Raw genomic sequence first — 24,002 nt, forward strand, 5'->3', positions numbered from 1 at the left:
GGACGGATCTGAAGATTCTAAGGAAAGCTGCACCGTGAGCTAGTTGCGAATCTGGCGGACACGAAGGACCAACGGTGACGGTAACAAACAAAAGATTGGAAACAGTAAATTAAGATACTTTATTTTCGATTGCGGTTTGATAATTGAATCGGTCTTCAGCGGGTGCACGGTCACGCGGTCGGTCCGGAAGAAGCAAAGGTGACTGTATAGTATGGAAAAAGGTGGCCCCTGCCGTTGTTTTCGTGTTTTTGTTGTGGTGTGTACGGGTTGGAACAAATTGGTTGGAAAATTAGGTGGGAAAAGCTAGACACTCAATTTTGGAAGCGATGTGCGATGTGGGTTGTAGCATGGTGGCTGCAGGGAGTTTACGATTTTCCTATTCGAATACTGGATTTCTTTTGTCCTGAAGCACCAAGACAATTTCACAGAAGGTGGGAGCCGAAAAACCAGGAAAGGAAATCTAACTTTTCAACACTTTGAGTTCGCCTAATCGAATTCGGGCCCGGTGTACGTTGCACTGGCTGGCTACATAAGGAAACACGTTTTGGGAAAGAACTATACAAAGAAGTGGTAGTTGAGTGGAAAAGATGTGGAAGTTTACAGGAGCGAAAGTTTTCCGGTGGAAAGTGTGAAAGCTATCAGATAATGTTCCAGGATGAAAGAAAGCTTTCAAATTGTGTAGAGGGGTCACATCGACATCCAAAGAGTATGGAGAAACTCTTTTTTTCTTTTTGTACTACATTGCGATGATCTGGAGTCAATTGATTTATTATTAATTATTGTGTAGTAAAAGCCATTCTGCACTGAATAAAAAAGAATACAGAAAGTTCAGAATATGAAAATTATACTCTATCCTAACACAAGCACGCAAAAGAAATATTCCGAAATATTCTATACAACGTTTCGAAGGCTATATGGGGGTTAGCACCTGCACAGAATTTACTACACGCGGAGGCGGTTCGGATGAGTTGCGGGAAATCGACTTACACGTTCGGCGTTCAGATTGTAAGAAAGCTTTTATTAATCCTAGTTGCTTAGTAGTTCCTAGTCCTAGTAGCTCTTGGCGCATAAGCACAATTCCCTTATGCGCTCGGTTTACACCCATGCGTCGGGTGATTCGATTGAGTGCTGCGTCGAGCAGTTCGCTGATTCCTGCTATCGAGCTGTTCCCTGCATCCTTCCCCCCTTTAGTAACAATATCGTTCCGGTATTGTGGTCACGCGACCATATCGGGTGGTGTACCTTTTTTCGTCAGGCACTGTCGTAGTGCTTATCGGGAGAGAATCTTCTTGCGCCTGGAGTGTGTTCCTGGGAGAGTGTGGGGCGAACGGCATCGATACGCAGCCACACATGCGTGCATGATCCTAATCCTGCTTGTAAGTACGACTTGCTTTTGTATCGTGCTGTGTTTGTGTTGACCTTATCTTGCTCATCATTTGTATTACATTATCTCTCTTGATCGTTGATCTCAATCGTAACAATACGATCGGTAGTGCGTCAGTCCATTTCGCGCGGTTGTGGCACAATGTTGCGGAATTTAATTGCCGGTGCTCGCTTTCTATTTGTCCGTTAGGTGTTGTTCTTAAATGGTCTATCCCTGATAAATCGAACATGCGTTTAATAACGAGTGAATTTGTCTATCATCGTGAGACAAAAGTGGGTTTCCTTCAGATGGTGGAAGTGGACCTATTAAGTCCAGGTGCACGTGGTAAAACCTGGTACAGTGATGTGTTGTATCGAAGAATGGTTGTGTTGAGTGATTTTTGTTTTTTGGCATACGGCCATACGGCATACGGCATTTGTTTTGGTGTTAGCAATCTTTTCGTATAGAAGGCCAAACGAATCTTTCGCCAATCAAGTGTGTGGTTGCTCGTACTCCCGGATGTGATGTGTTGTGCAATATTTCGTGTAGATGTGTCGCAGAATAGTGTTGTTTTCGTTCCGGGTACCTTTTTACCGCGTCGGTTTCAGTGTTGTGTTTCAGTGTCTGTGCGCTGCAGCTGCACCATGCGCTCATGTCAGCTCAATCTATCGCATCAGTGTTAAACGCAGCGACCCTGCTTAACATGTAAGCGATTTTGTTCTGTTCGTTAGGAACGTGATCTATTGTAAGTACTCGCTTTTTTTTAGACAAGGGGGGAGGGGAGAGGGGGGGGAACCATTGACATTTAAAGCCAGCTTGGTGTTTGGTGCAGGATGCGCAACGATTGCCACATTTGCCAAACCTTCTTTACACTAAGTGTACGCGGTGTTCGTCTCTTCATTCCAAACCAATCTTGTACTGTCGCTTCGCTTGTTTCCTATAATCATTTTTTTGTAGTATACTTTGTTTATAAGCGGCATGTTCCTTGTGTTGTTCAGGGTTAGTGGACTGCGGTCTTCATCGGTTGGTAACGATCGGTGGTTTCGCTTCGGTTGCACTTAGCGATGGCGGTGTACATATATTTGGCTCGGTTGCCGAGGGCCACGATGACGGTGTTAAATGTCTGTTTGTCCAGGCTGCTTCCCGGCCAACGAAACCAAGTGTCACCATCATTTACGTCGAAATCGGGAAAGCTGATTTTCGAGATGACGTCGGAGGAAGTTTCGTTGGCAGTCATCGTTATCGCGGGTACAATTACACGGTAGCACGGTACAAGGTCACTTCGCGAAAATGGATTTTTTTTTAAATCGTCGGGGTCACCAGTTTGGGGGTTAGCACTTGCACAGAATTTACTACACGCTGAGGCGGTTCGGATGAGTTGCGGGAAATCGACTTACTCGTTCGGCGTTCAGATTGTAAGAGAGCTTTTATTAATCCTAGTTGCTTCTTGGCGCATAAGGACAATTCTCTTATGCGCTCGGTTTACACCCATGCGTTGGGTGATTCGATTGAGTGCTGCATCGAGCAGTTATTGGATCCTGCTGTCGAGCAGTTCGCTGTTTACTGCTATCGAGCACTTCCCTATAGCTACATAACACAATATTCGCAATATTTCAAGTTCGATCCGTGCAGATTTAGTTGGTGGAGTCATTCGCCTTATATGAAATTATTGCGATCTTCGTATAGTTCTTAGCTTATTTATCAGACACTTAGGGAAGATGTTTAGTAGTTACCTTATGAAATTCCTCAAGTCGGCTGGACAGGTCTTTCGGACGGGCAGTATGGCTTTTGCAGTGACTGATTGACCCCTAATATAGACAACTGCAGTCCTTACAAAACAAGATCTGTGCTTAATCGCAGGTCGGAACAATCTAGCACAGTATGCAGGACTGAATATACAGCCACTGGCAAAAAAGCCAATGAATGAAAGCAGACCAATCACTGCTCTTGGAACCAGGATCGTGAAGTCACAACTTATCCGAATATTGGGGAAGTACTTCACCACTAGAACTTTCCACCTGAGAAATGGATAAAGAAGGTGAGTCGAATCGATTACCTGAAGAGATCGGTCCTAAGATTTGCTGAGACATCACCTGAGCAAGGTTTAGTGAATGGCATCATTTTCACGTCCAACAAGTGAGCCATATAGAAAGCTGTAACTGAAAGAGCGACGGGTAATGTGTGAGCACTTTAGTTATTTCGGTGCTGATCAGTTAGCTTCAAGCTTTACGATTATCTCAGCTGAGTCTTGGTGGTACCTGCAGGTTTAATTCACCCATATCCCATACCGTACGGTTTGTACCAGAAACTCTCTTACAATGAGCTTAATGCAGAATAATGGTGCTTCGCCTTGCTTCTATATACTTCGATGCATTCGTCTTACGTAGAAGGACATCTGTTGCCAGGAATGTGTCGTGAAAGGAACGATTGCTATCTTACGGGGTATTCGCCGGGCACCAAATTCTCGAGTGTCCAAGGTACAGTTTGGCTACATTCTGTTCTTAAACCCAAAGTTCATATTCTCTCGTCACCTTTCATGACTAGGGACAATTGAACAAAGGGAGATTCAAGTTTGAAACTAAGTTTAGACCGAACTTAGGCGTTTCGCCTCTTTCCTGAGGGCACGAGCTGGTCGTGACACCTGTGACCATTACTTGCTTGCATCTCAGATTCTGGCGACGATAAGAGAATTCGAAGTCATCTGGGTTGAAATTGAAAAATGGTTTTATGTGTACAATGCATAACGCGAAACATGGTACACCACGGAGCGGGTATGGTTTAGATATTGTTTATCGCATATTGTATACCGTGTACCATCATCCGTTCGCCGTTCGTACCGTGCGAGCTTTAGATCAAGGCTACGTAAAAAAAACCCGAACTCAGGACTGATGGGAATAGTTTTGCCTCGGTTGGGAAGGATAGTATTTTATAAGCTGCTCGATCACTGATTGGAAGTAGCAAATGAAAATGGATCGGTCGGTATTGTTTATGGTAGCACTTGGCCGCTGAGATTACACCATCTGTGATGACATTTTTGTGAAGATTTTGAATTGCACTATCGGTCAACCAGTGATCTGCCTGTACTATCGTTCTACGCAAACTATTCTTGGCTCAACTTACGAAAGCGTTCGATACTTTTCAAGTTTGCATGAGACATCTACACTTTCATTGGGAATAGGGTAACAACAATTATTTCGATTCTGCTTATGGAACAGTTCGTATCTGTAATTATATACAGGTAAATAATTAATAATTGATATCATGCACCACAATCGAATGTGCATTAAAAGTTTACACAAAATCAAACAATTTTTTTTACCAAACTAAGTGAGTGGAACTTCACCGAAAATGACATGCGTACGTTCAACTTTTCCCACCATTTTTGTATGACATTTAGATGTCAAAACGATCAACATGTACCAGCCTGACGTATCTCGCATTGGCGGCATACATGTTCATTCCTGTTCGATTACGTTAGCTTCCAAACGGCGTTTGCTCTCCTGTCTACCTCAGGTTAAGCACGTGGATTGAGTCTGTATTTCGGTATTACCGGTATTTCCAGGAAGGTAAGTACAGTAAAAATCATAAACTAAAGAAAATTTACATGATGAGTTTCTGTTCTAGACGTCTTGCGTTGAAAGAAACCATCGAAATGTCTCGAACGTACAACCCAAACCAGCGTACAGCAGTTGAATTGTTTGATGAATTGTGGGAGACGACGATAAAGTCAAGTATAATACCGGAAGGAAAAAGGCAATTAGCTAACGATGAATTAGTTGAGTTTATCATTGGTAAAATTAAGAGCTTTATGCACCATTTTCCGTATCGCTCCCTATTTCATTTGAGCGCCGATGTGAAAAATAACGCGAAAGCCATTGCGTTGCGTAAGAAAGGAAACGATTTCTTCCATCCGACACGTTTTGAAAACTACTTCTTAGTTCTTACATATTACAACGAAAGCATCGTGTGCGCTGAAAAATATTCAGAGGAGAGAGCGATAGCGTACGCTAATCGGTCATTGGTGTGCCTTCAGCTTGAGCGATACGCGGATTGTTTGGAGAATATTCGTCTGGCACGGGAGTCAAACTGCCCGGAGCGACTTGTGGAAAAGCTGAACAGACGCGAAGCAATGGCGAAGGAGGGTTTGTTGAAACCAAACTCGGCCACGGTTATCCCTGGCGAACAGGCAGAAGAGCTTAAACTAAGCTACAACTGTCATCCGAAGATACCCCAAATGGTGGAATGTTTGGAGGTGCGTCGTAATGCAGAGTACGGACGCCATGTGGTGACTAATCGGAAGTTGAAAGCTGGAGATGTCGTGATCATCGAGAAACCATTCGCAACCATGCTGCACGAAGACTTCCGATATTTGCGATGTGCCAATTGTCACGATAGTAACCTACTGACTCTCATTCCGTGTGAAGGCTGTTCCTTCACAATGTACTGCTCGGAGGAATGTTTGAGTAAAGCGCACCAACAGTACCATCGGTATGAATGTGGAATCCTTCATGAATTATGGCAAATTGCGGGTGATACGCGTTTTGGTATGGCAGGATTACGAACTGTTGCAACGGCCATTGCCCTGTTTGATCACGATTTGGATGCGATGAAGGAGCACCTGGACCGTCTGGACGAATCGAAGGTGAACGCGTTTACGATGGATTGGACAACAGCTACGCCAAAAGATGTATACAACACGGTACATGTGCTGTCAACCAATCAAGCACTCCGTAGTCGTAAAGAGCTATGTCTGCATGTTTTCATAGCCTCCATCATACATCAGCTAATGTTGGAACGCACCGAGCTGGGAGCGATGTGCGCAACGAGCGCTGAAAAAACCCGGCTGTTGTTTGATTTAATTCTGCGCCATTGGCAAGTTGCACAAGTCAACAGCATTTCCTTAACCAGTTTGGATTCCAATAGTTTTGAGATCACCTTGAAAAGGCATGGCAGGGCACTTTGGCCATTGTTAAGTATGCTCAATCATTCTTGTGTACCGAACGTGTTTCGCATTGCTCTCGAAGATGGACGCTGTGCCGTTATAGCCATCAACCCAATAGCAGCAGGAGAGCAACTCTTCGATTCTTACGAGTAAGTATGCCTACAGAGGGGATAGATATTCCATTGCCTATTTCCAATTTGCTTCTAGCTTAAACGCAAACGAATGCCGCCGTACGTCTGCTAGATTGTATTGCATGAAGAGGACATACCACTTTATCTGTCGATGCGATGCATGTGAGCTGGATCTGGATGACTACAGTTGCCTAAAAGAAGAAGATGAGAATATCTCTAGCAGTCTTGGAAGGATTAAAACAATATCAGGAAGAGTATCCGCGTTGAGATCGTACTTGAATTCAGCCGAACGATGTTTTCTTTCGTACAGATTAACCTATCCTCAGCTGCAGTACAGAAATTGGATGCACATATGGCACGGTATATTTGTGATAGGCGGTATGCCGTACAACTGGATGCATCGCGATATTAGATGCCCATCCTTCCGTATGGAAGGTTGGTAATTTTCATAATTATTTTATTATATTTTCTTGTATGCTTCCTTTTAAAATGGCATATCATTATTTCATTTTATTTCAACTATCACAACCTATCCATAATTAAACTATTATCACTAATGACAATCAACCAATCCCAGAATCTTAAGATACTTGTATATGAAATCATAATCGAAACAATACTTGTGCTCTTAAGAAGGCTTGTTTTTTCTAACAATAACCATGGTCAGAAGTAAGGGGATGAATTTAGGATGATTTGAGCAAAAAGCTAGTTTATTTACTAGTCTCTTAATAGCTAGGTATCTCATTTATATTGAGCTATTCATACAACGCTAACATTAATACATGAAATAAAATTATCTGTTGTCCTATGTTTGATGCGTATACAGTTTGGTTGATTTAAAATAGGCAGGTTCAAATTAATAACTACAAGGAACTACGTTGTTCAATGCAGAAGGCCTCAGAAGGTATAACAAACAGCAAACGGAGTTCCTTCAGAAACGATAGCTAGGGGAAAGCTTGCATCCAAACCCAATACAGCATGGGTTCAATAGAATCTTCACAGCTTCTTCAACACCGTTCCACAAACACATTTTGTGATCATTCAAACGTTGTCATCGTTTAGCGCCTCCGATGAGTAATGCCCCCGGAAGTATGGTTGGTATAGGAGTCCCTCCAAGAGGGTTTCAGCTTGCTAAGGGCATCCCTTCAACGGGATACTTTAACGTTCTCACATCACATGCCCTTTTTCGCCGAGTGGGAAAGGCCGAAGCATTCGGGGTTCCCTTCTCGACCACGGAACTTGACACCGGTTGGCTATAATTAATTGCGGTCTCACTTGGTCTGCAGTAATTTATCAACTCGCCTACGTCACTCATGCCCGGTCGCATTCGCCCACCTTACTGATTGCGATTTGTGTGACCGATACACCGGCCTTCAGGTTGCGCCATTGCATCGTCATCATCATCATTCCGATTCGTTGCATCCTTTTGACAAATGTGCAAAATCTCTTCCGTTTCCGTTCCGAAGCCTAGGGCCACCGTTGGTCTCCAACCCGGCCCCGTCAAGCCGTCATCGTTCATGCCATTGTTTTCATACGAACATGGCGCATCGGTCTGTTGGACTTTGGCTTTTTACCGAGCAGCAGATTCAACAGGGACGGCCCACCCGCCCAAATCGCTCGACAGAAGGCTCTAAATGGCGTGGGTTCCCCTATTTCCTGCAACGGGGCACGGGTCGAACGGTCATAAATTAAAATCTTATCACCAACCACGATGACACCGACCCGACTGGTCGGTCAGTTTGACCACTACCAGGGCTAGAAGTAGCACCAGTAAGGGATATTACCGGATACGTATCGGGACACGGAATTTACAGCGCTTGGAAAAAAAACTCATCGCGTCTAATTATGTTTACCTTGCGAGGAGGGATTTTTCAACCGCATCGTAAATTATGCCACCGTTTTTGATGAATGGTTGACGAGAATGCTCACAAAACGGTGCAGTGAGTAGACGATACTATTACTACTACTACTACCGGTTGAGACGATCAACTGGGTCACGCCTCAGCAAGCTTCTTTCTACCGTATGGCCGGAGCATCAAGACTTTATGGGGTGCCGCCTGTCTGTTAGACCAAAAACCTCCAGAATGCTTTCCAGCGTCAGAGCCCGTGTACGATTCTTTAACTTCCATCTCATACACTATAATCGACAATTTTTTCCTCGAATCTTCGTAGTTAAAAGTCGTCTAATGTGGCTGCAAACTTTAGCTGTTAGTTGCTCAGTCCAGTGAAGTGGCCATTGTATCCAGGTTGAAGTATCTTCATCACCTGGATTCATCCATAGAATTTTGTTGGGGACGTAGAATGTAAAATTGATTTGCAACAACTTTGAACCGAGAGTCAGCGGCGTCAGTCTTCATACGACAGGACCTGTTCAAACACCCATCCGGATCAATCCCTCGTACGCAGAATTGTGACTATCCCGCTATCGTTATACAAAGTCAAAGAATGCCAGAAATGGTAGAATAAATGGAAAAATGGCAGATAAAGAAGAAGAGGACGGTGAGTATTTCGAGCGGATTTTCTCCAATAATCGACATTGTTGCTATAAACACAAACACACACACACACACTTCCTTTCGGGGGGGGGGGGGGGGGGGGGGGGGGGCTTAATTCAACCAACGAAATTGACATTCCATGCTTGCCATCGTTGTGTTGTCTGGTAAATCTCTTACTCCGTCTCATTGTCAAGAATTCAATAGCATTCGAATAACGCTTTAATTGAAATGACGACACCGGGGGACAATTAGTGAAATTCTGATGCGGTAGCAAATGTCACCTTACCTTACACATTCAGTATAGTACGAAGGTACCCAAACCTCCCGCGGCGAGAAGTGCGACAAAGTGCGGCTACAAGTTGGCGATGCCAGTCACCGAATAATTACTCCAGCTGTAGCGACTGATTTCACGTCATAAGGCTGATTTGACGCAGCGCAAAACTTTCCAGACAGCGAACGGGAAAACCGCAATTCATTCGTGAGTATCAGTGCGGCGAAGTGAAAATGGAAGCTGTGTGCCATTCGTTTGATGCCCGAAATCCGGACCCGGCCGTCTGTGCCACGGTTCGCTCGGTGGAAGTGGGAATGGGCCGGAAACAAATTTTTTATCGTTGTTCTACGTTTGTTGCAGAGTTTGCGTTTAGAGTAATACAATGAAGGCGTTTAAAGTTCGCTCTGGCGGTTGTGTGGTATGAGCAGAACGAATATCTTTATTTCGTTCATTATTGCATGCCACAGCGATCCTCCCTATATGTAAGCCATATGAAATCTTATATTCCTCGACACCGAAATTGTGTTCATCTTCGCACACAGATTACGTTGTAGTGACCTGTTTTTCTCTGCTCCATACATAAACATTGCCAAAAGCTTGACTGAAAGGGAAATATTTACACGCTGCTGATGTACCTAATGTACCATGCAAATCGGTCGATCACTACACATTTAGTACTATCACTCGACTATCCAGGCGAAAAATAAAATTTCCATCAGTTTTTAACTTTCACTCTTCACAGCCTTCGGCATCGTGTGGTACACTTGGCGTGGTGCTAAATCCGGTCCGAATCATGGTTGGGGCATTACATTGCTATGAGTATGTAAGGAAGCGTACATCGTTCCGTATAGTTTCACCTGTGACTACCGCTGTGCAGGGCGGGAAGAATATCTTCAGGAGCTTTTATGGTAGTCAACAGGCAGACAAAACGATAGATGGTTGCTCTGGTATACGCGGTATTGTCAATTCGATGGAATAGAAACGTCTTGGCTCAATTTACCAAATCTTGCCCCAAAGGCCTCTGAGCTTCACTCTCAACACTATCGTATACCTCTTGGTTTTTAATCTAGTTTTGGTGTTTTTTTTTATCTTATTTTAGTTACTTTTTGGCCTATAACACCAAACGTGCATACTAGGTAAGTACACTCATAGTAATGTTTATAGCTAAAATATTATAGCATGATAAATATTATAGAAAACTTCATAGATTTAATTTAGTATTTTCGTACTTTTAAGTATTTTCTTGATTTGTATTTTTAAACCTTATTTGCATTGTACGTTACTTTCACAACATGTGTTTTGATCCACCTTACTATAAAATAGTGAAAAAAAACAAACAAACAGCTTGAAATTCATCAAACCGTAGGTGAGGACAAAATAAAAGTACGTCACTGATAATAGCAATCCGGATGATACACTAAACTGTTTGGTGTCAATTTCGTACTTACCATAATCCTACACAACACAGCTGAAAGCATGCTCTAAAACGGCACCATGCTGCTGCTTCTAAACCGAAAGGGGTCCGGTAAAGTTTGATTGCGGAACAAGTTTATCGATAAGTATCAGCACATGACTGCGACGAAGAAATGCATTGCAGAAAGCAGCTTAGCCGAACAAAGACACCATCGCACCGGCTACAATCTTCTTATCCAACAATAACCCCATTGAGCGGCACACACTAAGGCACACACACGCCCAACAATGAAAGACGCGTACGTATCACACAGCAGCGTAAGCGCCGCTGGAAGATCACCGCCTTACGGGGAGCTCGCACAGCTCGGATTTTATTCCGACCTCCTTCTTTTTAGTGATTCCATCACACCTTCCTTCGCTACGCTTGTTGCACTTTCGGTGCATCGTTTGAATGCTTCTATCCGGCACATCCAAACCGAACATTGAAGGTTCAAATGCACTTCTCGAAAAACCCCTCCCTCCCCGTGCCACAGCCACGTACCGTACCGTCCGCAACATCCATCCGGTTGAAAGGTAGAAATAAAAGGGAATTCGCACAGCATTTCACTCACCTTGCCAACACGGTGGTGAGCCTTGATGGAGAGCCTTTTCGCCAAGCGTCCTGGCGACTGCTACGACATCATCCATCAACCTTGTCCGTTGCTGGTGGTGGCTTACGGTTGAAGGAAAGCTTATGCAGTTTTAGCAATTCCAGCACCGTCCGGGGGTACGTTGCGTCCATTGCAATCATTGCCAACGCGGCAAAGAAAAGATGCTGTCTTGCTTAGCTATTCAACCACTTCTTGCTGGTGGTGAATCGTGATCTCATCTAAAGTGCATCCAAGTACGATCAAGCTGTTCGAAGCAGCAGGGAGAGAGAGCTCAAAGCGAGGACACGTTTTCGTCAGTATCGGGCCTGTGCAGTCCGGTATGATTTCTGTTTCTGTCACGTGATACGTGTGTCGGGCAAAAACCAACAATTGTCAGGTTGCCGTGCATAGCGAACGGCCAACAATAGATCAAATTTGTTGCACAACTTTTGCAAACGCAAACTGTGCTGTGGTCCGATTCAATTATGGTACTGTTCTGTGTGAGTGTGACTTTTGCGAAAAGTTAGTCATGTAAGATGATGGCACATAGTAATAGGATACGAACAATGGTGGTCGGTGCGTTACAGAAAGTTGCTAATTTTGTCACTTGGACAACTAGCTTCTATCAGGTGGTCTTTTAGTACATAGAGGTTGTTTCCCAAGACCCAGGAAGCTAGATTACTTAACCGAATGATTGACTCTGAATCACTGTTGTTAAATTCTGAATGTTGCAGAATCTCCAGATATTTCATACGTATCACTAAACTAGTAAACTAGATACTAAACCTCAACTACTGGTCAACTTCAACCTTCTATTGGTTAGGATTGTTGAAGTTAACCTCTTTTCTTAAAGCTATAAAGCAGACTATCAGGAATTCATAAGCCAGAGTAGTTTCTAAAATACAGGCAGTCCCCGAGATACGCTATTATAGCGGACTGCTATAACCCGGAAAAAATCCGCGTAAGTCGAATCCTGGTGCAATTTCGTTTATACCTCAAAGTCACAGAGTCGACTTCCTTCTCTGCATTAGATTTATGCAACGGATCAGGCGATTTTTAGAAAGGTTACATTAAAATAAGCTAAAAACAAATGTTTTATGTGACATAAAAGATATTTTCGACCAATTTTTCACCATTTTGCTTAAATTTCGTGCTATAAACTAGCTCAGTTGTCAAATTTCCAAAAACCGCGTATCTCCGAATCCGCGTATAAGAGGATCCGCGTATCTCGGGGACTGCCTGTACAAACAAAAGCATTGAATATCTAAACATCAAATATTGGAGATTCGTAAATCTCTTGAGAGAGTCGTCTCATGTTTCGAATCACTCATCACTGGACTGTCTCCGGGAGCAATAGTAAAAAGTGCCACACAAAAATTAAACTTTCCCAGAAGAATAGCGCAAGTATACGCTAGAACTAAAGCGACTGTTTGATGTCTACATGAAAATCAAATCAGAAAAGGAAAACACGTAAAAAAAAACATAAAGTAAGTCATAGATAACACTCGCAGAGTAATGGAACGAAAGAGAGAAACTTAGCTAAATGCACCTTCTCGTGCGAAAATACTACTCGAGCTACTAGGATCTTTAGCTTGAATAGTCACTAGAATCGTTTCACAGTTCGTTCAAATGCGCTTGGTTTCTTTGTTCTCCAAGTGCGAACCAATCCATCCAAAACGGATGCTGCATGTACAAATAAGCTCCCGTTGACCCGTCGGTCCACCGGGCAAACTCAAACAAGTGACATTGACGATAAATGTCAATAGATGCCGAAACGGGGTCACATAAAACGATGCCCTTCTGCAGAGTGGGGTAGGATACAGATATAAAACAAAAAAATATATATATATATTAAAAGTCTCAAACAATCCAACGGAACCACGTACTCCATCAAACGGATACGGGAACGTAAGCACGGTCTGCAAACCCTTCCAGCTCTCGCACATGGCGCTCCGCATCATGGCCACAAAAAATGTCTCCAAGGGGTGCACAGGTGGTGTGTACTCCCATCGGTGAAGATGTATCAACACACACCAAAGGTCGCACACTGGCCAAAAAGAAATCAGCTTGTCGTCCTTTCCGTGCAAATAGTATTGTCCCGCTCCAAGCATTCCTCCGGTGGTGGGTGGTGGCGTTAGATCATTACCGGTGTTTCTAGCATTGTTCTGTTTGCACTTCTGTACGCTTTTCTTTACCATTTGACATTCGAGCTTTTCTTTCTTGTGCAGTCCAAATCTACTGCTTGAGCCATTTGAAAGATATTCTTGCGTTTTTTTTTTCATTGCCGTTCTACCAACGGACAGCAATGCAATGATCCGAACCATCTCGTTCCGTGCAGTTCCCCACGTGTCTGTGCCCTTGACTATTACCCTGGGCAGCGCAATTCAGTTGTCTGTAAACCTCCTTGATCTCCTCTTTGGATACCCGTTTTGTATCAGGCTCGAGTTGGAAAAAGCATTCCAAATCCTTTCATTTCGATGGCTTCCACATTTGGCTGACTTCGGGGGAGGCGTTCGGACATTTGCCCACAGCCCTGCTCCCCCAGGGATTACCGTGGTCTGCTGGTCATCTCATGACAATGGGTTTTACTTTTTCTTTGTTTTGCGCTGGCCAATATATTGAGAGTTTGATGCGTTTGGTTCACTGGTTGCAGTAGAAACAGAGCAAACAAACAATCCCGGTGCGACATGACATTATTATTGCTTGTTAAAGCCAGACCTTAGGTCTAAACGGGCTGCACAGACGTTGTTTGGGCAGTTCTTTTGCCAAGATATGCTTGCTACGTTTGCTCAAATTGCTTACGGCTAATTCTATTGTTTCCAGGCATCCATCCGGTCCAGTAATGCAAATCAATGTGAAATGAAAATGTTCGTCGCAAAGCGCAATCAAAGAAGAAACGGTCACTGTCCAACAAAATTCGGCAATGTTTGATTGAACCTATGTGTGCAGTGAATTTTTAAGTACGATCAGCATCCGATCGACATCGTTTGCACCCCTGGGCAGTGTTTCAAACGATGGTGACAATATTGGGAAGATGGTGTCCCAACCCGGACATTTCCGATTTCTTTCAATTTCAAGGGAACCATAATTGCGGTCCGTTACGACAATACACCAGGAATATCAATGAACCCGAAGGTGAGTGTAGTTTTTGCTTTTGTATTGTTTGCCGAAACTGCACGCGTTACTTCATTACAGAGAGACCGCGATGCAATGCACAACAGAGACTATGAGTTTTTAAATTTGTATTTCTTATATAACTTAATTACCTTCGCTTGCATTATATGATGGAGTAATTGGAGTAAAATTATTCGACCTGCTGAGGGATGGCAGGATCTCACACAATGTGAGATGTTAGGCAACCGATTTCAACATTCTCGAGTTACAGTTTTTTAATGAAAAAACTTTAAATAGTACCATGTAACAAATCTAGCACATTTTTTGTGAAAATTCAAAGTACAGACAGTCCCCGAGATACGCTATTATAGCGGACTGCTATAACTCGGGAAAAATTCGCGTAGCTCGAATTTTGATGCAAGTTTGTTTATACTTCAACGTCCCAGAGTCGACTTCCTTCTCTGCACTAAATATACTCAGCGAATTAGGCGAGTTTTAGAAAAATTACATTAAATTAAGTTAAAAATATGTTTTTTTTTGTGACAAAAAATGGTATTTTCGACCGTTTTTGCTTAGATTTTATGCTATAAACTAGCTCATCTGTCAAATTTCCAAAAAACGCGTATCTCCGAATCCGCGTATAAGAGGAACCGCGTATCTCGGGGACTGCCTGCACTCCTTTATCAACTGTAAACTGTTGCAAGATGCGATCGCTTTAGCAATAGTTCGCCTTAATGTGACCGCGTAATTTCTAATTATTTCGCTTAAGTCTCGAATTATCGTGAATTAGTACTAGTTGCTACTGTCGGGGAACCTCATTCTAGCATTAGCATTGTAGATTCTGCATAAGACACTAAGGAGAACAGTGGTTGAGAATTTCTCAAATCACATATCGATGTTCGGCCATCCACATTTTCCAAATTCCACATTTTTATTGATTTGGTTTATTTGGATGGAATGGAATTTATTTTGCTCTAGCGTTGGTTGTAGTAAATGAGATGTTTGTGAAATTCTTTCTTTCGACTATCACCATTAGGATTTAATGTTTCATTTTGTGATATGTTTTTGATTCACTTAAGATTATGCAGCGGCGGTGCTCGGAAAAATTCCCGTCCAAACCGATCACCCACAGCAAGGACTTCTGGCGGACCAATTATTCGTATAGTTGATGAGCATTGTAGTGAGCAGTTTTAAAGGGTTTCTAGTGAAATGTGTTGATAATTTCTCAAATCTCTAGAATGCCCAATGACAAAAGATGTCATTATGTTTTAAAATTCTCTGAACGACTTTTCACTTGGAAAGAAGCAACAACTTTCTGTCAAGCACCGGTTGCAATCAGAAAAACCTTAAGCTTTTCGGGTTGGTTTACACAAATCTTTCTCTTAAATTGTGCAAGATTAACCAAGACGGTGATTTTATTTTGTCTGTCAAATAGGTCAATTTCTTATATTGTTATATTTCTTCAGCAAATATCTCCACAGTCTTTCAGCTATTTGTTCATATCTCGTTTAGCGAGAGTACTCTACTGCCAAAATAATTATCTTTTGTTTCGTACAGCTACAGTTACCCTTCCATGCCGAAGACCAAATGTGGCTGCCAGTGTCAGTGCTCAATGGAGAAGGAAGTAAATTAAATCGTACACATTTCATCGGTTGCCCGGGAACTCATGGTTCTGTACCGAAGAAATTCCCACCCAATCCTACCCGGCATATACTGCCTGGTGCGATTGGAATCGGAGCAAATCGGATTAAATTCTTGTCGTGTCCGCAGTATCCAGCAACCGAGCTCGGGTTTGATGACGCTGTAACACTATCCTCTCCATATGGTTTCTGGCTGAATGGGCCCGTGCTTGGCGACGTAGCGAGGGAGCGAGGCGGCTACGGTGTTTGGCTTTCCGAGTCGATTAAGTGAGTTTTTGGGGGAAAATAATAGAAATGCTTAAGAGAAAATTATCTTTCCTTTAAGAGCCCCTTTTTTCCAATCGGTCGAAACCACCCGGGGGTGGTGGTTGTCCTCGTTGTGGTCACGGGATGGTACTGAAAGGGATACGGATAAGGGTTGTGAATAAGGGGGGGGGAGGGGGGGGGGAGTTTTCTTTTCCACCGGTCACCAGCTCATTCCGAACTCTTTAGCACATTCTATCGCAGTTGTGTGGGATTACGGTACCGGCTGCAGGGAGACCGAACCGGACGGGGATTGACTTAGAGTGGATGCATGCTTTGGCATTAAAACCCGTGCCCGGGGGTTTTTCTTCCCACCGTCAAATGGCACACTTGACCCTTTCGGCACAACCTGAAGGGTGTAATCAGTAGTCAAGCACCGAAAATGGGAAACGGAAATCCTTAATGAAAGGGTTTTGCTGCTCACACCCCGAACCGAGGACGGTTTGCGTACGTGTGCTGGAAGGAAGGAGATGGCCAAGATGGCAATGGGGGAAATCCTTTCCGGCCAACCTTCTTGCAAGAAAGGTGGCGTCTTAAGCCAACCATAAGCCATGCGAATGCGAAGCGTCTGCAAAGGTGTTGGGCACGGAGCAATCATTTAATTTTCTACCGAAACCACAACAACGGATGCTCGTGTAGCCTTCACGCGGTCGGCGGGGAAAGATGTTGGTACACTTGGCCAAGTAGCATTAGCAAGCATCCGCAGCATCATGCCCTTTTTTTTTGCCAGTCAACGAATGAATAAGTTATGCATGTGGGGTTTTGTTTGTTTCGTCTTGCAACCGTGCATCGCCTTTCGTTTCATCATCAAAAGAAATGTGCGAGATAAGCTGTGTTTGTGAATGTAATAGCTTCGAAGAAATTTTGAAGCGCCATTTGCCGGGTGAAACATTAATCTTATTTAGTGGGAAATCTAATAAACGACTACACATTCTAATTAAACTCTTGTTCTTCAAAGATAGTACAAATTTAAAATTAAAATTAGTATATTGATACATAATGAAACAAGCGGTTTTACGTTAAGAATAATTTAGGAACATAATTGAAACAAACTCCGGAAAGACTTTGAGCAGCAATTTGTACATGTCTTCAATTTCTGTAAGGTATAGTACGTTAAGTCTTGCGTAAACAAATGTAACATCCCAATCCAATACATCCAGCTACAAGCATTGCCAAGACGGCCGATCCAACACGGAGAATGAAAACAAAAAACAAAACGGGAAGGATTAAGATGCACTTCTTCATGAAGTTCCCATGAAGTTGGGAAGCGGAAGATTGCTTGGGTCCGATAAATGTGTTGACAAGTGGCAGTGACAAGGCAGACCTGGGATGGGACCTATTGCTGATGGGCGATATTGAAGCTGCACGGTTGTCTGTCGGGATTAGAGACCAAATCCACGTTCTCTTTTTGGTCTCTTCCGTGCACACACACACACAGCGAGGTGGTTGTGAAACCGATTGCGGCCCACACGCATCAAGCCCGATCGAGTTGATGTAGGGCACACTGATGCTGGCTGTCCGATATCGGTCTGACGCTTATCTTGAGCTTTTGAAGTTTGCAGCACGTTTTCTGCACACGGTGTGCGGCTTTCCGTAGCAGGCCGGGGCCCAATCTCACCAACATTTGGCTACGTGTTGTTGCTTGCCGTAGGTGCGTACCGTATTGCTGTCTTTGGATGGCCGGAAAGAGTTTTTCTTTGCGTTTGGGTGTGCGCTTTTTATTCGCTACATCCAGTCACATACGGCACCTTAACGGATGCGTGTAAGTAACCATTCGCTCGGTGCATCAAGATGCGCCCACCATGTGGAGCAATGGGAATGGGAACACCGTAAGAACCCCGAACGGAGATGATCGCTTCCGTTGCTGATGCGATAGAGCGCTCATGGAGGGCACACAAAAAAAAAAAGACAACATGTTGCTCCGGGGCATATGAGATAACAAGTCGGCTGACAAGCTTACAAACCCGGCACCGCACGGACTGTTGGAGGCTTAAAGCGATTGCATCCTTTCACAAATCTGCCCAAACGGTGTCCACGACGAGGGGCATCATGGTCGCCGGGGGATTTTTTCTTGTGGACAAATCGGTCATCCAACTTGCATCAGAAGATTGAGACGCTTTTTTTACGCAGTTTCTTATCGTTTTGTTTGCTGGATGCTGTTAGTGCAATACATTTAGCTGGATTATCATCGGTAGCTGATGCGTATGTTTGCTGTTCTTCATGGGTTCGACCTTTAAGAAATTAAAATACAATTAAAACTCACCATTAGCAATTGGGGTAGGTCCCACGTGTGAGAGCTCTAGCCAATTGATGTACAAGAAATTTAAGATGACAATGCTATGTAATCTGTAAAATGTAATCAAATGTAATCTTTATGTCTCTATTGTACCTGAAATGCTAGGACACTAACAACTTGAAAGTTCAAGGATTTTGATTGAGTATACTAATCCGGTCATAGGATTATATTGCCATGAACAGTGCGCAGGAGTCATGAAAGCTTTAAATGACCTATCTGTTTGAAGAATGGAACGCAGATAGAATAGGATAGGTTACATAAAGATAGGTGTTGCTGCGGGAACAAAGTTCGGACTGCTTGGTCCGCCGCCGTAGGTAGACTACGCGAAGATTGGTCTACCATGAAACTCTCGCGCTAGTTTCGGACCGTCGTAGCCAAATCGGACGTTAGGCTTGGCTCTGGAATTCCGGAGCTAGTTTCTAACGGTGGACCTTGCTAGACGGAAAACCGTAGAAGTGAGGGCGCTCGGAATTGTTCGGGTCGGACAGTTAGGCTTTTGTTCTGATAAATCAGAATAAGTTCCTAATGTGGACCTCCGTACAACTCGATTGCCAACCCAGCGACTCGAAAAGCACCGGTTGAGGTTTAAAGTACAAGTCTCGTTTATTAACAATTTCTCCTGCTTATATACTAACAATCTGTCTTAGGAGTTGAAAGAGAAAGCGAGATGAACGATAGAATCGTTCTCCTTACGTTAGCATATATTGTATTTGAAGGATCGAATTATTCTTCTTATGCTGGCAAATCTATTGGTGTCGGGTGTACACGCCCGTGGACAGTCGTATTGCGTCTGCTTATTTGCGATAATTGTCGTATAGTCGATTGTATTTGTTTACAGTATCAACGGTGAGGGATCTTATTGTTTATACGCTTTTCGAACGGGTCTCCGGACGTTGTTTACTTATGACCTCACGTATCTTTCAATTGTTATGTTTTTGTTCCCCCTTTGAGCGCTGGCATGCTCATTTATGAATTTTGTTCGCATACTTTGTATTTCGACCGATTTCGCGGATTTCTTGATTGTTATGTTTATTCCCCTTTTGGCTGCTAGCGTGTTCCTTCATGAACTCTTTTCGCGTTCGTAACAATAGGGATAGCCATTAGAATAGTTAGCATAAGAAAATTAGGAATACGTAATGTTAGCTAGGACTAGATAGGTAGGATTTTGGTATAAATAGCGGTTTATGATTAACGGAGGGCATCAGAATTTATATCCGCGTAAGGGGAAACTCTGCCCGACAGTATGCAGAAATTAAATATATAAACAAATAATAAAAAGTCATACACTATAAACGAAATTCCCTAACTTCGCCTAATAGTATACCACATGACGACCGTGATCGTGAAATCTTGCGACGACGCGAACTTAAGCTAAAATTTGAGTACGTAAATTGAATTAAAAAAACCCTTTACGGATGTACACACGGAAATACTAACCGTTAATCCCCGAATCGTCAAACCAAAATCGAACGGTAAGGTGTGTAATTTCGGAAATGAGATAGTAGTATTAATCGAACTCGTACGAAAGTGCAGTGACCTACGTCTGAAGCAACGACCGACGATCGCATCCCTAACTTCGCCTAATAGTATACTACAGAGGGACTCGCTGAATTACCACGAAGATATCTTGGAGGACACCCATCTAATAATAATATTGTCAAGACTGAAGGTTCGTCAATCTAAGTAAAGGATTCTCCGGACGAGGTACTTCGGACGAGGATTTCTGTCGTGCGCGTTTAAGTATTGATTATTTAGGCTCGTAGCCGTGGATTTGGACACCAGATTTTCGCTTCATTTGTACTGGATTCTGCTACTTCCGCAGATAAGATCGAAAGTCCTTGAGGGTAGCAAGTCTGTTTGACATGTGTGGTCTAATGCCACGAGGTCAGCGACGCAGAATCTTGACATTTGATCTTTTTTTTCTTACAAATTGTTTGTCTTAAACTTACGCTGCTCTAAAACGATCATCTAACCACGAGTTGCTATAAAACGAAGGTAATGTGTTGCTATAACCACGTGTTGCTATAAAAGGAAGAAGGATCAATCGTTCTAGCACTGTGTGAGAAGAGAAGGTTGAGGTTTGGTTTTTAGATTAGCAAGCAGCTCAGTCATGTTTAACCGAATTCGCAAAAGCTTCGTATTAGTTGCGTTAGTTTTGCTTTCGGTAACAGGTGGTTGAAGGTAAAGCAGAAAACGTTACAGAATCGTGAATAAATAATCGTGCTCTCTGATAAGTTGGAATATCTACAGTACAAGCTGATCGAGCTGGAGTTCGCTATGAAGGAGGATCGAGAATCATTTGAACAGAAGCTTTCTCATCAGACGGCCTTTTACGATGGATTGTTGGGGGCCTTGAATCAGCCCAGCGAAACGTTAGGCCAGAATCTTACGGTGTTGCAAACTCCGACGAGTCAAATACTCTCGCAGCCGGTGGATTGCTCCAATCACGTGAAGGGAGATCCAAATGATAACACTGAAAAAGTGTAAATTTCCAGCCAAAAGGGTATGAAGTTTTCGACTGTCGATCGGGGCAATGAACAAAGATCGGGTGAAAATTGTGCCGTCTTGAGTGAAGGTGCCTGGTGGTATAATAATTGCCACTATTCGAATCTTAACGGGCGATGTATGAACAAGAACGAGCTAAAGTCGATGAGCTGATACCATTATGAAAACAGCTTTGTTGGTATGGTTTATTCGAGGATGATGCTGCGAGACGTTTAAAGTCTAAACGATTGCTCGTGCATGTTCGTTGCTAATAAAAACTATCTTAATCGGTTTGTTGAATGGTGTGGCAAAACAGCTCAAACAGCTTTTCTTTTCTTGCAATGAACGAATGTTTCGGAGCAATTAAAACGAAATTGTGAAATATTTCATGTTTGCAGTAGCTTTAAGATCTGCCTGTCTGCTGCTTGCCTGTACCCCTTTGGAAAGATTTCTTCCAAAGTCTGGAAAATTATTTCGCTCAATTAAAACCCGACATTTGCATGGTTGCTAAACTTAGCATAAATCCCCATTATCAGCATGCAAACGGTTCTGGTCTTCGCAGCCGCACCGACCGTGCGTACATTTAATCTCGTTTCACTGCAATAAATTTCATCACTTGCTGCTTAACAAGCGCTACCCGTCCAATGGGATTACACCAGTCAGATCAGTTGTAAAATCGGACATTTTTCTCACTTCTCGACGCACTCTTGGTTTGTGTCGCTTTCCGTTCGCTTTCTTTACGCCCGCAACCGATGAATCTCTTTTTGGGGTTTTCCAACCGCGCCGCTCACGCTCCATCCATCTTGGTGGAAACATGGCCGATAAAGCAGAAGAAAAATTATGCGAATAAATTCTAGTTGTAGATAAAATTTACGCGCCATACTTACGGCCCTGCCCGCCCGCACGCCGGAAATCGAACCCCGGGTGCTGGGAAGTTCCTTCGGGAGGCACTTTACACCCCTTGGGTCTAGCGGTGGGAAGAGCGCTTTACAGAAACAATTCAGCTTTTCGCTGGATGATAAACGTAGAACCGTGGCTCTTTTAAGTGAGGAAGTTAAAAAGTAGCATTTTAGCTTGTGAAAGTGTTTTTTGACACGCTGCGGCACGAAAGGGAGAAACGCACCGCGGCCATCGGGATCGAAGTGTGAACCCCAGGACCTCGGTGGTCCAGTCTTGCGCGTGTAGTCCTGCTCTGCACGAGCATCAAGATGCTAATCTGGGAAAAGTTTTCCCTGTGCCCAGCCGGCCCAGCAGGACGGCTGCTGGACCTGGTCTGGTGCGTCTTAGTCTGGTCCCCTTGTTCCAAACCAGGCACGAATTGATGCACGGACCGAGGGAGTTGTACAATTTTAATTTATCTACTTTCATTCGTTCGTTACTAGCGCGTTTTTCTTTTTCGCTTAGCTCGGCGTACCCGTGCCAACAGCATTCAGTGCCCCGGTTTGGGGGTTCCCCTGCGGTTGTGTCGGTTGGGGGAAAACTGTTCGTTTGTTCATTTGGAGCAAATTTATTCGTTGGCACACGGGTGTGGTGGTGTGGCAGTGAAGTCCTGAGTAATAGTGGTATTACAAGTGATAATAACAGAGTTCGCAACGAGGGTAGAAAATGAATTTGCAGATAGAGGTTGATAGGAAGGGGAATAGGGATGATAAAACGACACGAAAGGTGGGCAGTATGTATGAAAGATTTAAACAGTGTAGAAATTAAATCCATTTTTACGTACGTTTTATGTGATTTTTTGTAACTTTAAGGAATATCAAGATTTGGGTAATGAGACCTTTTGAATGATTTGAATCCGTATTGTTGTTTTCTACCCGCAACCCGATTGGAAAGCTTGCTCGGCGATCGAACCCCGAGAGTCAGATGTGGAATTACCATATTTCGCTGCTCTAGGCGTATATCTAAAGTTACCATCGTGCGCAAAGTAGAAAAATTTCTAAACTACTTTCAAATTGTCCTCATCTACTAATAATCTGCTTCACAGGTAGACTCTATTACAGACAGATGCTCCTGTCAACAGATGACGCATCTTCAACCTTGATTATCAAATTCTATTCTTAAGACTTCGCGTGTCAGAGCGACTGACACGAGTACGGCCAATGTAGAGATGTGGTTTTCGACTCTTCTGGAAGAATGAATCTTAATGTTTCGATCTCTCTATTGAGTCGACTCTTTGAAGAGTTTGTAAACGTAGTGAAATATCAAACCTTACTTGATTAAGTTACACCAAAAATGCAATGCTGTGTTTGTAGAACAAACAATATTATTTCTTGTTACGGTTTCGCATCATCTTAACTTTCTAATCATTTAATTTATTTTGGTTTATAAACAAAAAACCAACCTTTCAACATCTTACACTTCATGCCTAATCTTCATATGATTTCATATCATATATGACTATCACCTACGAACATGTATTAGAGTAAGCAGGCTAACAGTCTTTTTAAACAGAAAAAAGAAAGCGATGGGTACAAACAGTCGACTCTCGGTTATTCTTTCAATTTAAAACAGTATTTCAGTCGATGCAATCCGAGTGTCTACTCTAATACTAATAAACTCGAGAGAAAAGTGAGTGATGGATATGAAGAGTCGACTTCCAATGATTTAATCTCATAAAGAGAACGAAGGTGTCAGAAGCGTCCAATAAAGACGCAGTTACTGTCGTTCTCTCCTTACTAGCGAAGAATAGAAGAGAATCGTTGGCAGTGCAAAACGAAAATTATGTTCGACTCTCTGAAGAGTCGTGGAGAATCGATTCGTTCGTTCTTCTGAAATAATCACTCTGAATGAGAGAGTCGACTCTTTTCGCTCATCTCTAAGTCCAACGATGTCCACTTTATCCACGAATTCAGGGATTTGGAGTGAACGGCTGAAAGAGAGATTTTGCCACAATGACAAATACGAGAGTTCATTGATTTGCT

General features: G+C 43.2%; 1 protein-coding gene across 1 annotated transcript; it reads left to right on the top strand.

Annotated features, from left to right (window-relative positions):
- The first annotated feature begins 5,015 nt into the window (after window positions 1–5,015).
- LOC128299836 (SET and MYND domain-containing protein 4-like) lies at window positions 5,016–21,084 on the top strand. Its single transcript, XM_053035954.1, has 3 exons — window positions 5,016–6,454; window positions 6,513–6,690; window positions 20,848–21,084. Exons 1-3 carry the CDS (start codon window positions 5,016–5,018, stop codon window positions 21,082–21,084), a joined length of 1,854 nt encoding a protein of 617 aa, XP_052891914.1.
- The last annotated feature ends 2,918 nt before the right edge of the window (window positions 21,085–24,002 follow it).

This window comes from Anopheles moucheti, chromosome 2 (genome assembly GCF_943734755.1).
Source record: "Anopheles moucheti chromosome 2, idAnoMoucSN_F20_07, whole genome shotgun sequence".
Taxonomy (NCBI): domain Eukaryota; kingdom Metazoa; phylum Arthropoda; class Insecta; order Diptera; family Culicidae; genus Anopheles; species Anopheles moucheti.

Excerpts from the sequence above, each read along its gene's own strand:
- LOC128299836 (XM_053035954.1), top strand. The coding sequence starts at position 5,016 with ATGTCTCGAACGTACAACCCAAACCAGCGTACAGCAGTTGAATTGTTT. Across the intron at positions 6,455-6,512 it reads CAACTCTTCGATTCTTACGA|CTTAAACGCAAACGAATGCC; the intron begins GTAAGTATGCCT and ends ATTTGCTTCTAG. Across the intron at positions 6,691-20,847 it reads TTAAAACAATATCAGGAAGA|TACAAGCTGATCGAGCTGGA; the intron begins GTATCCGCGTTG and ends GAATATCTACAG.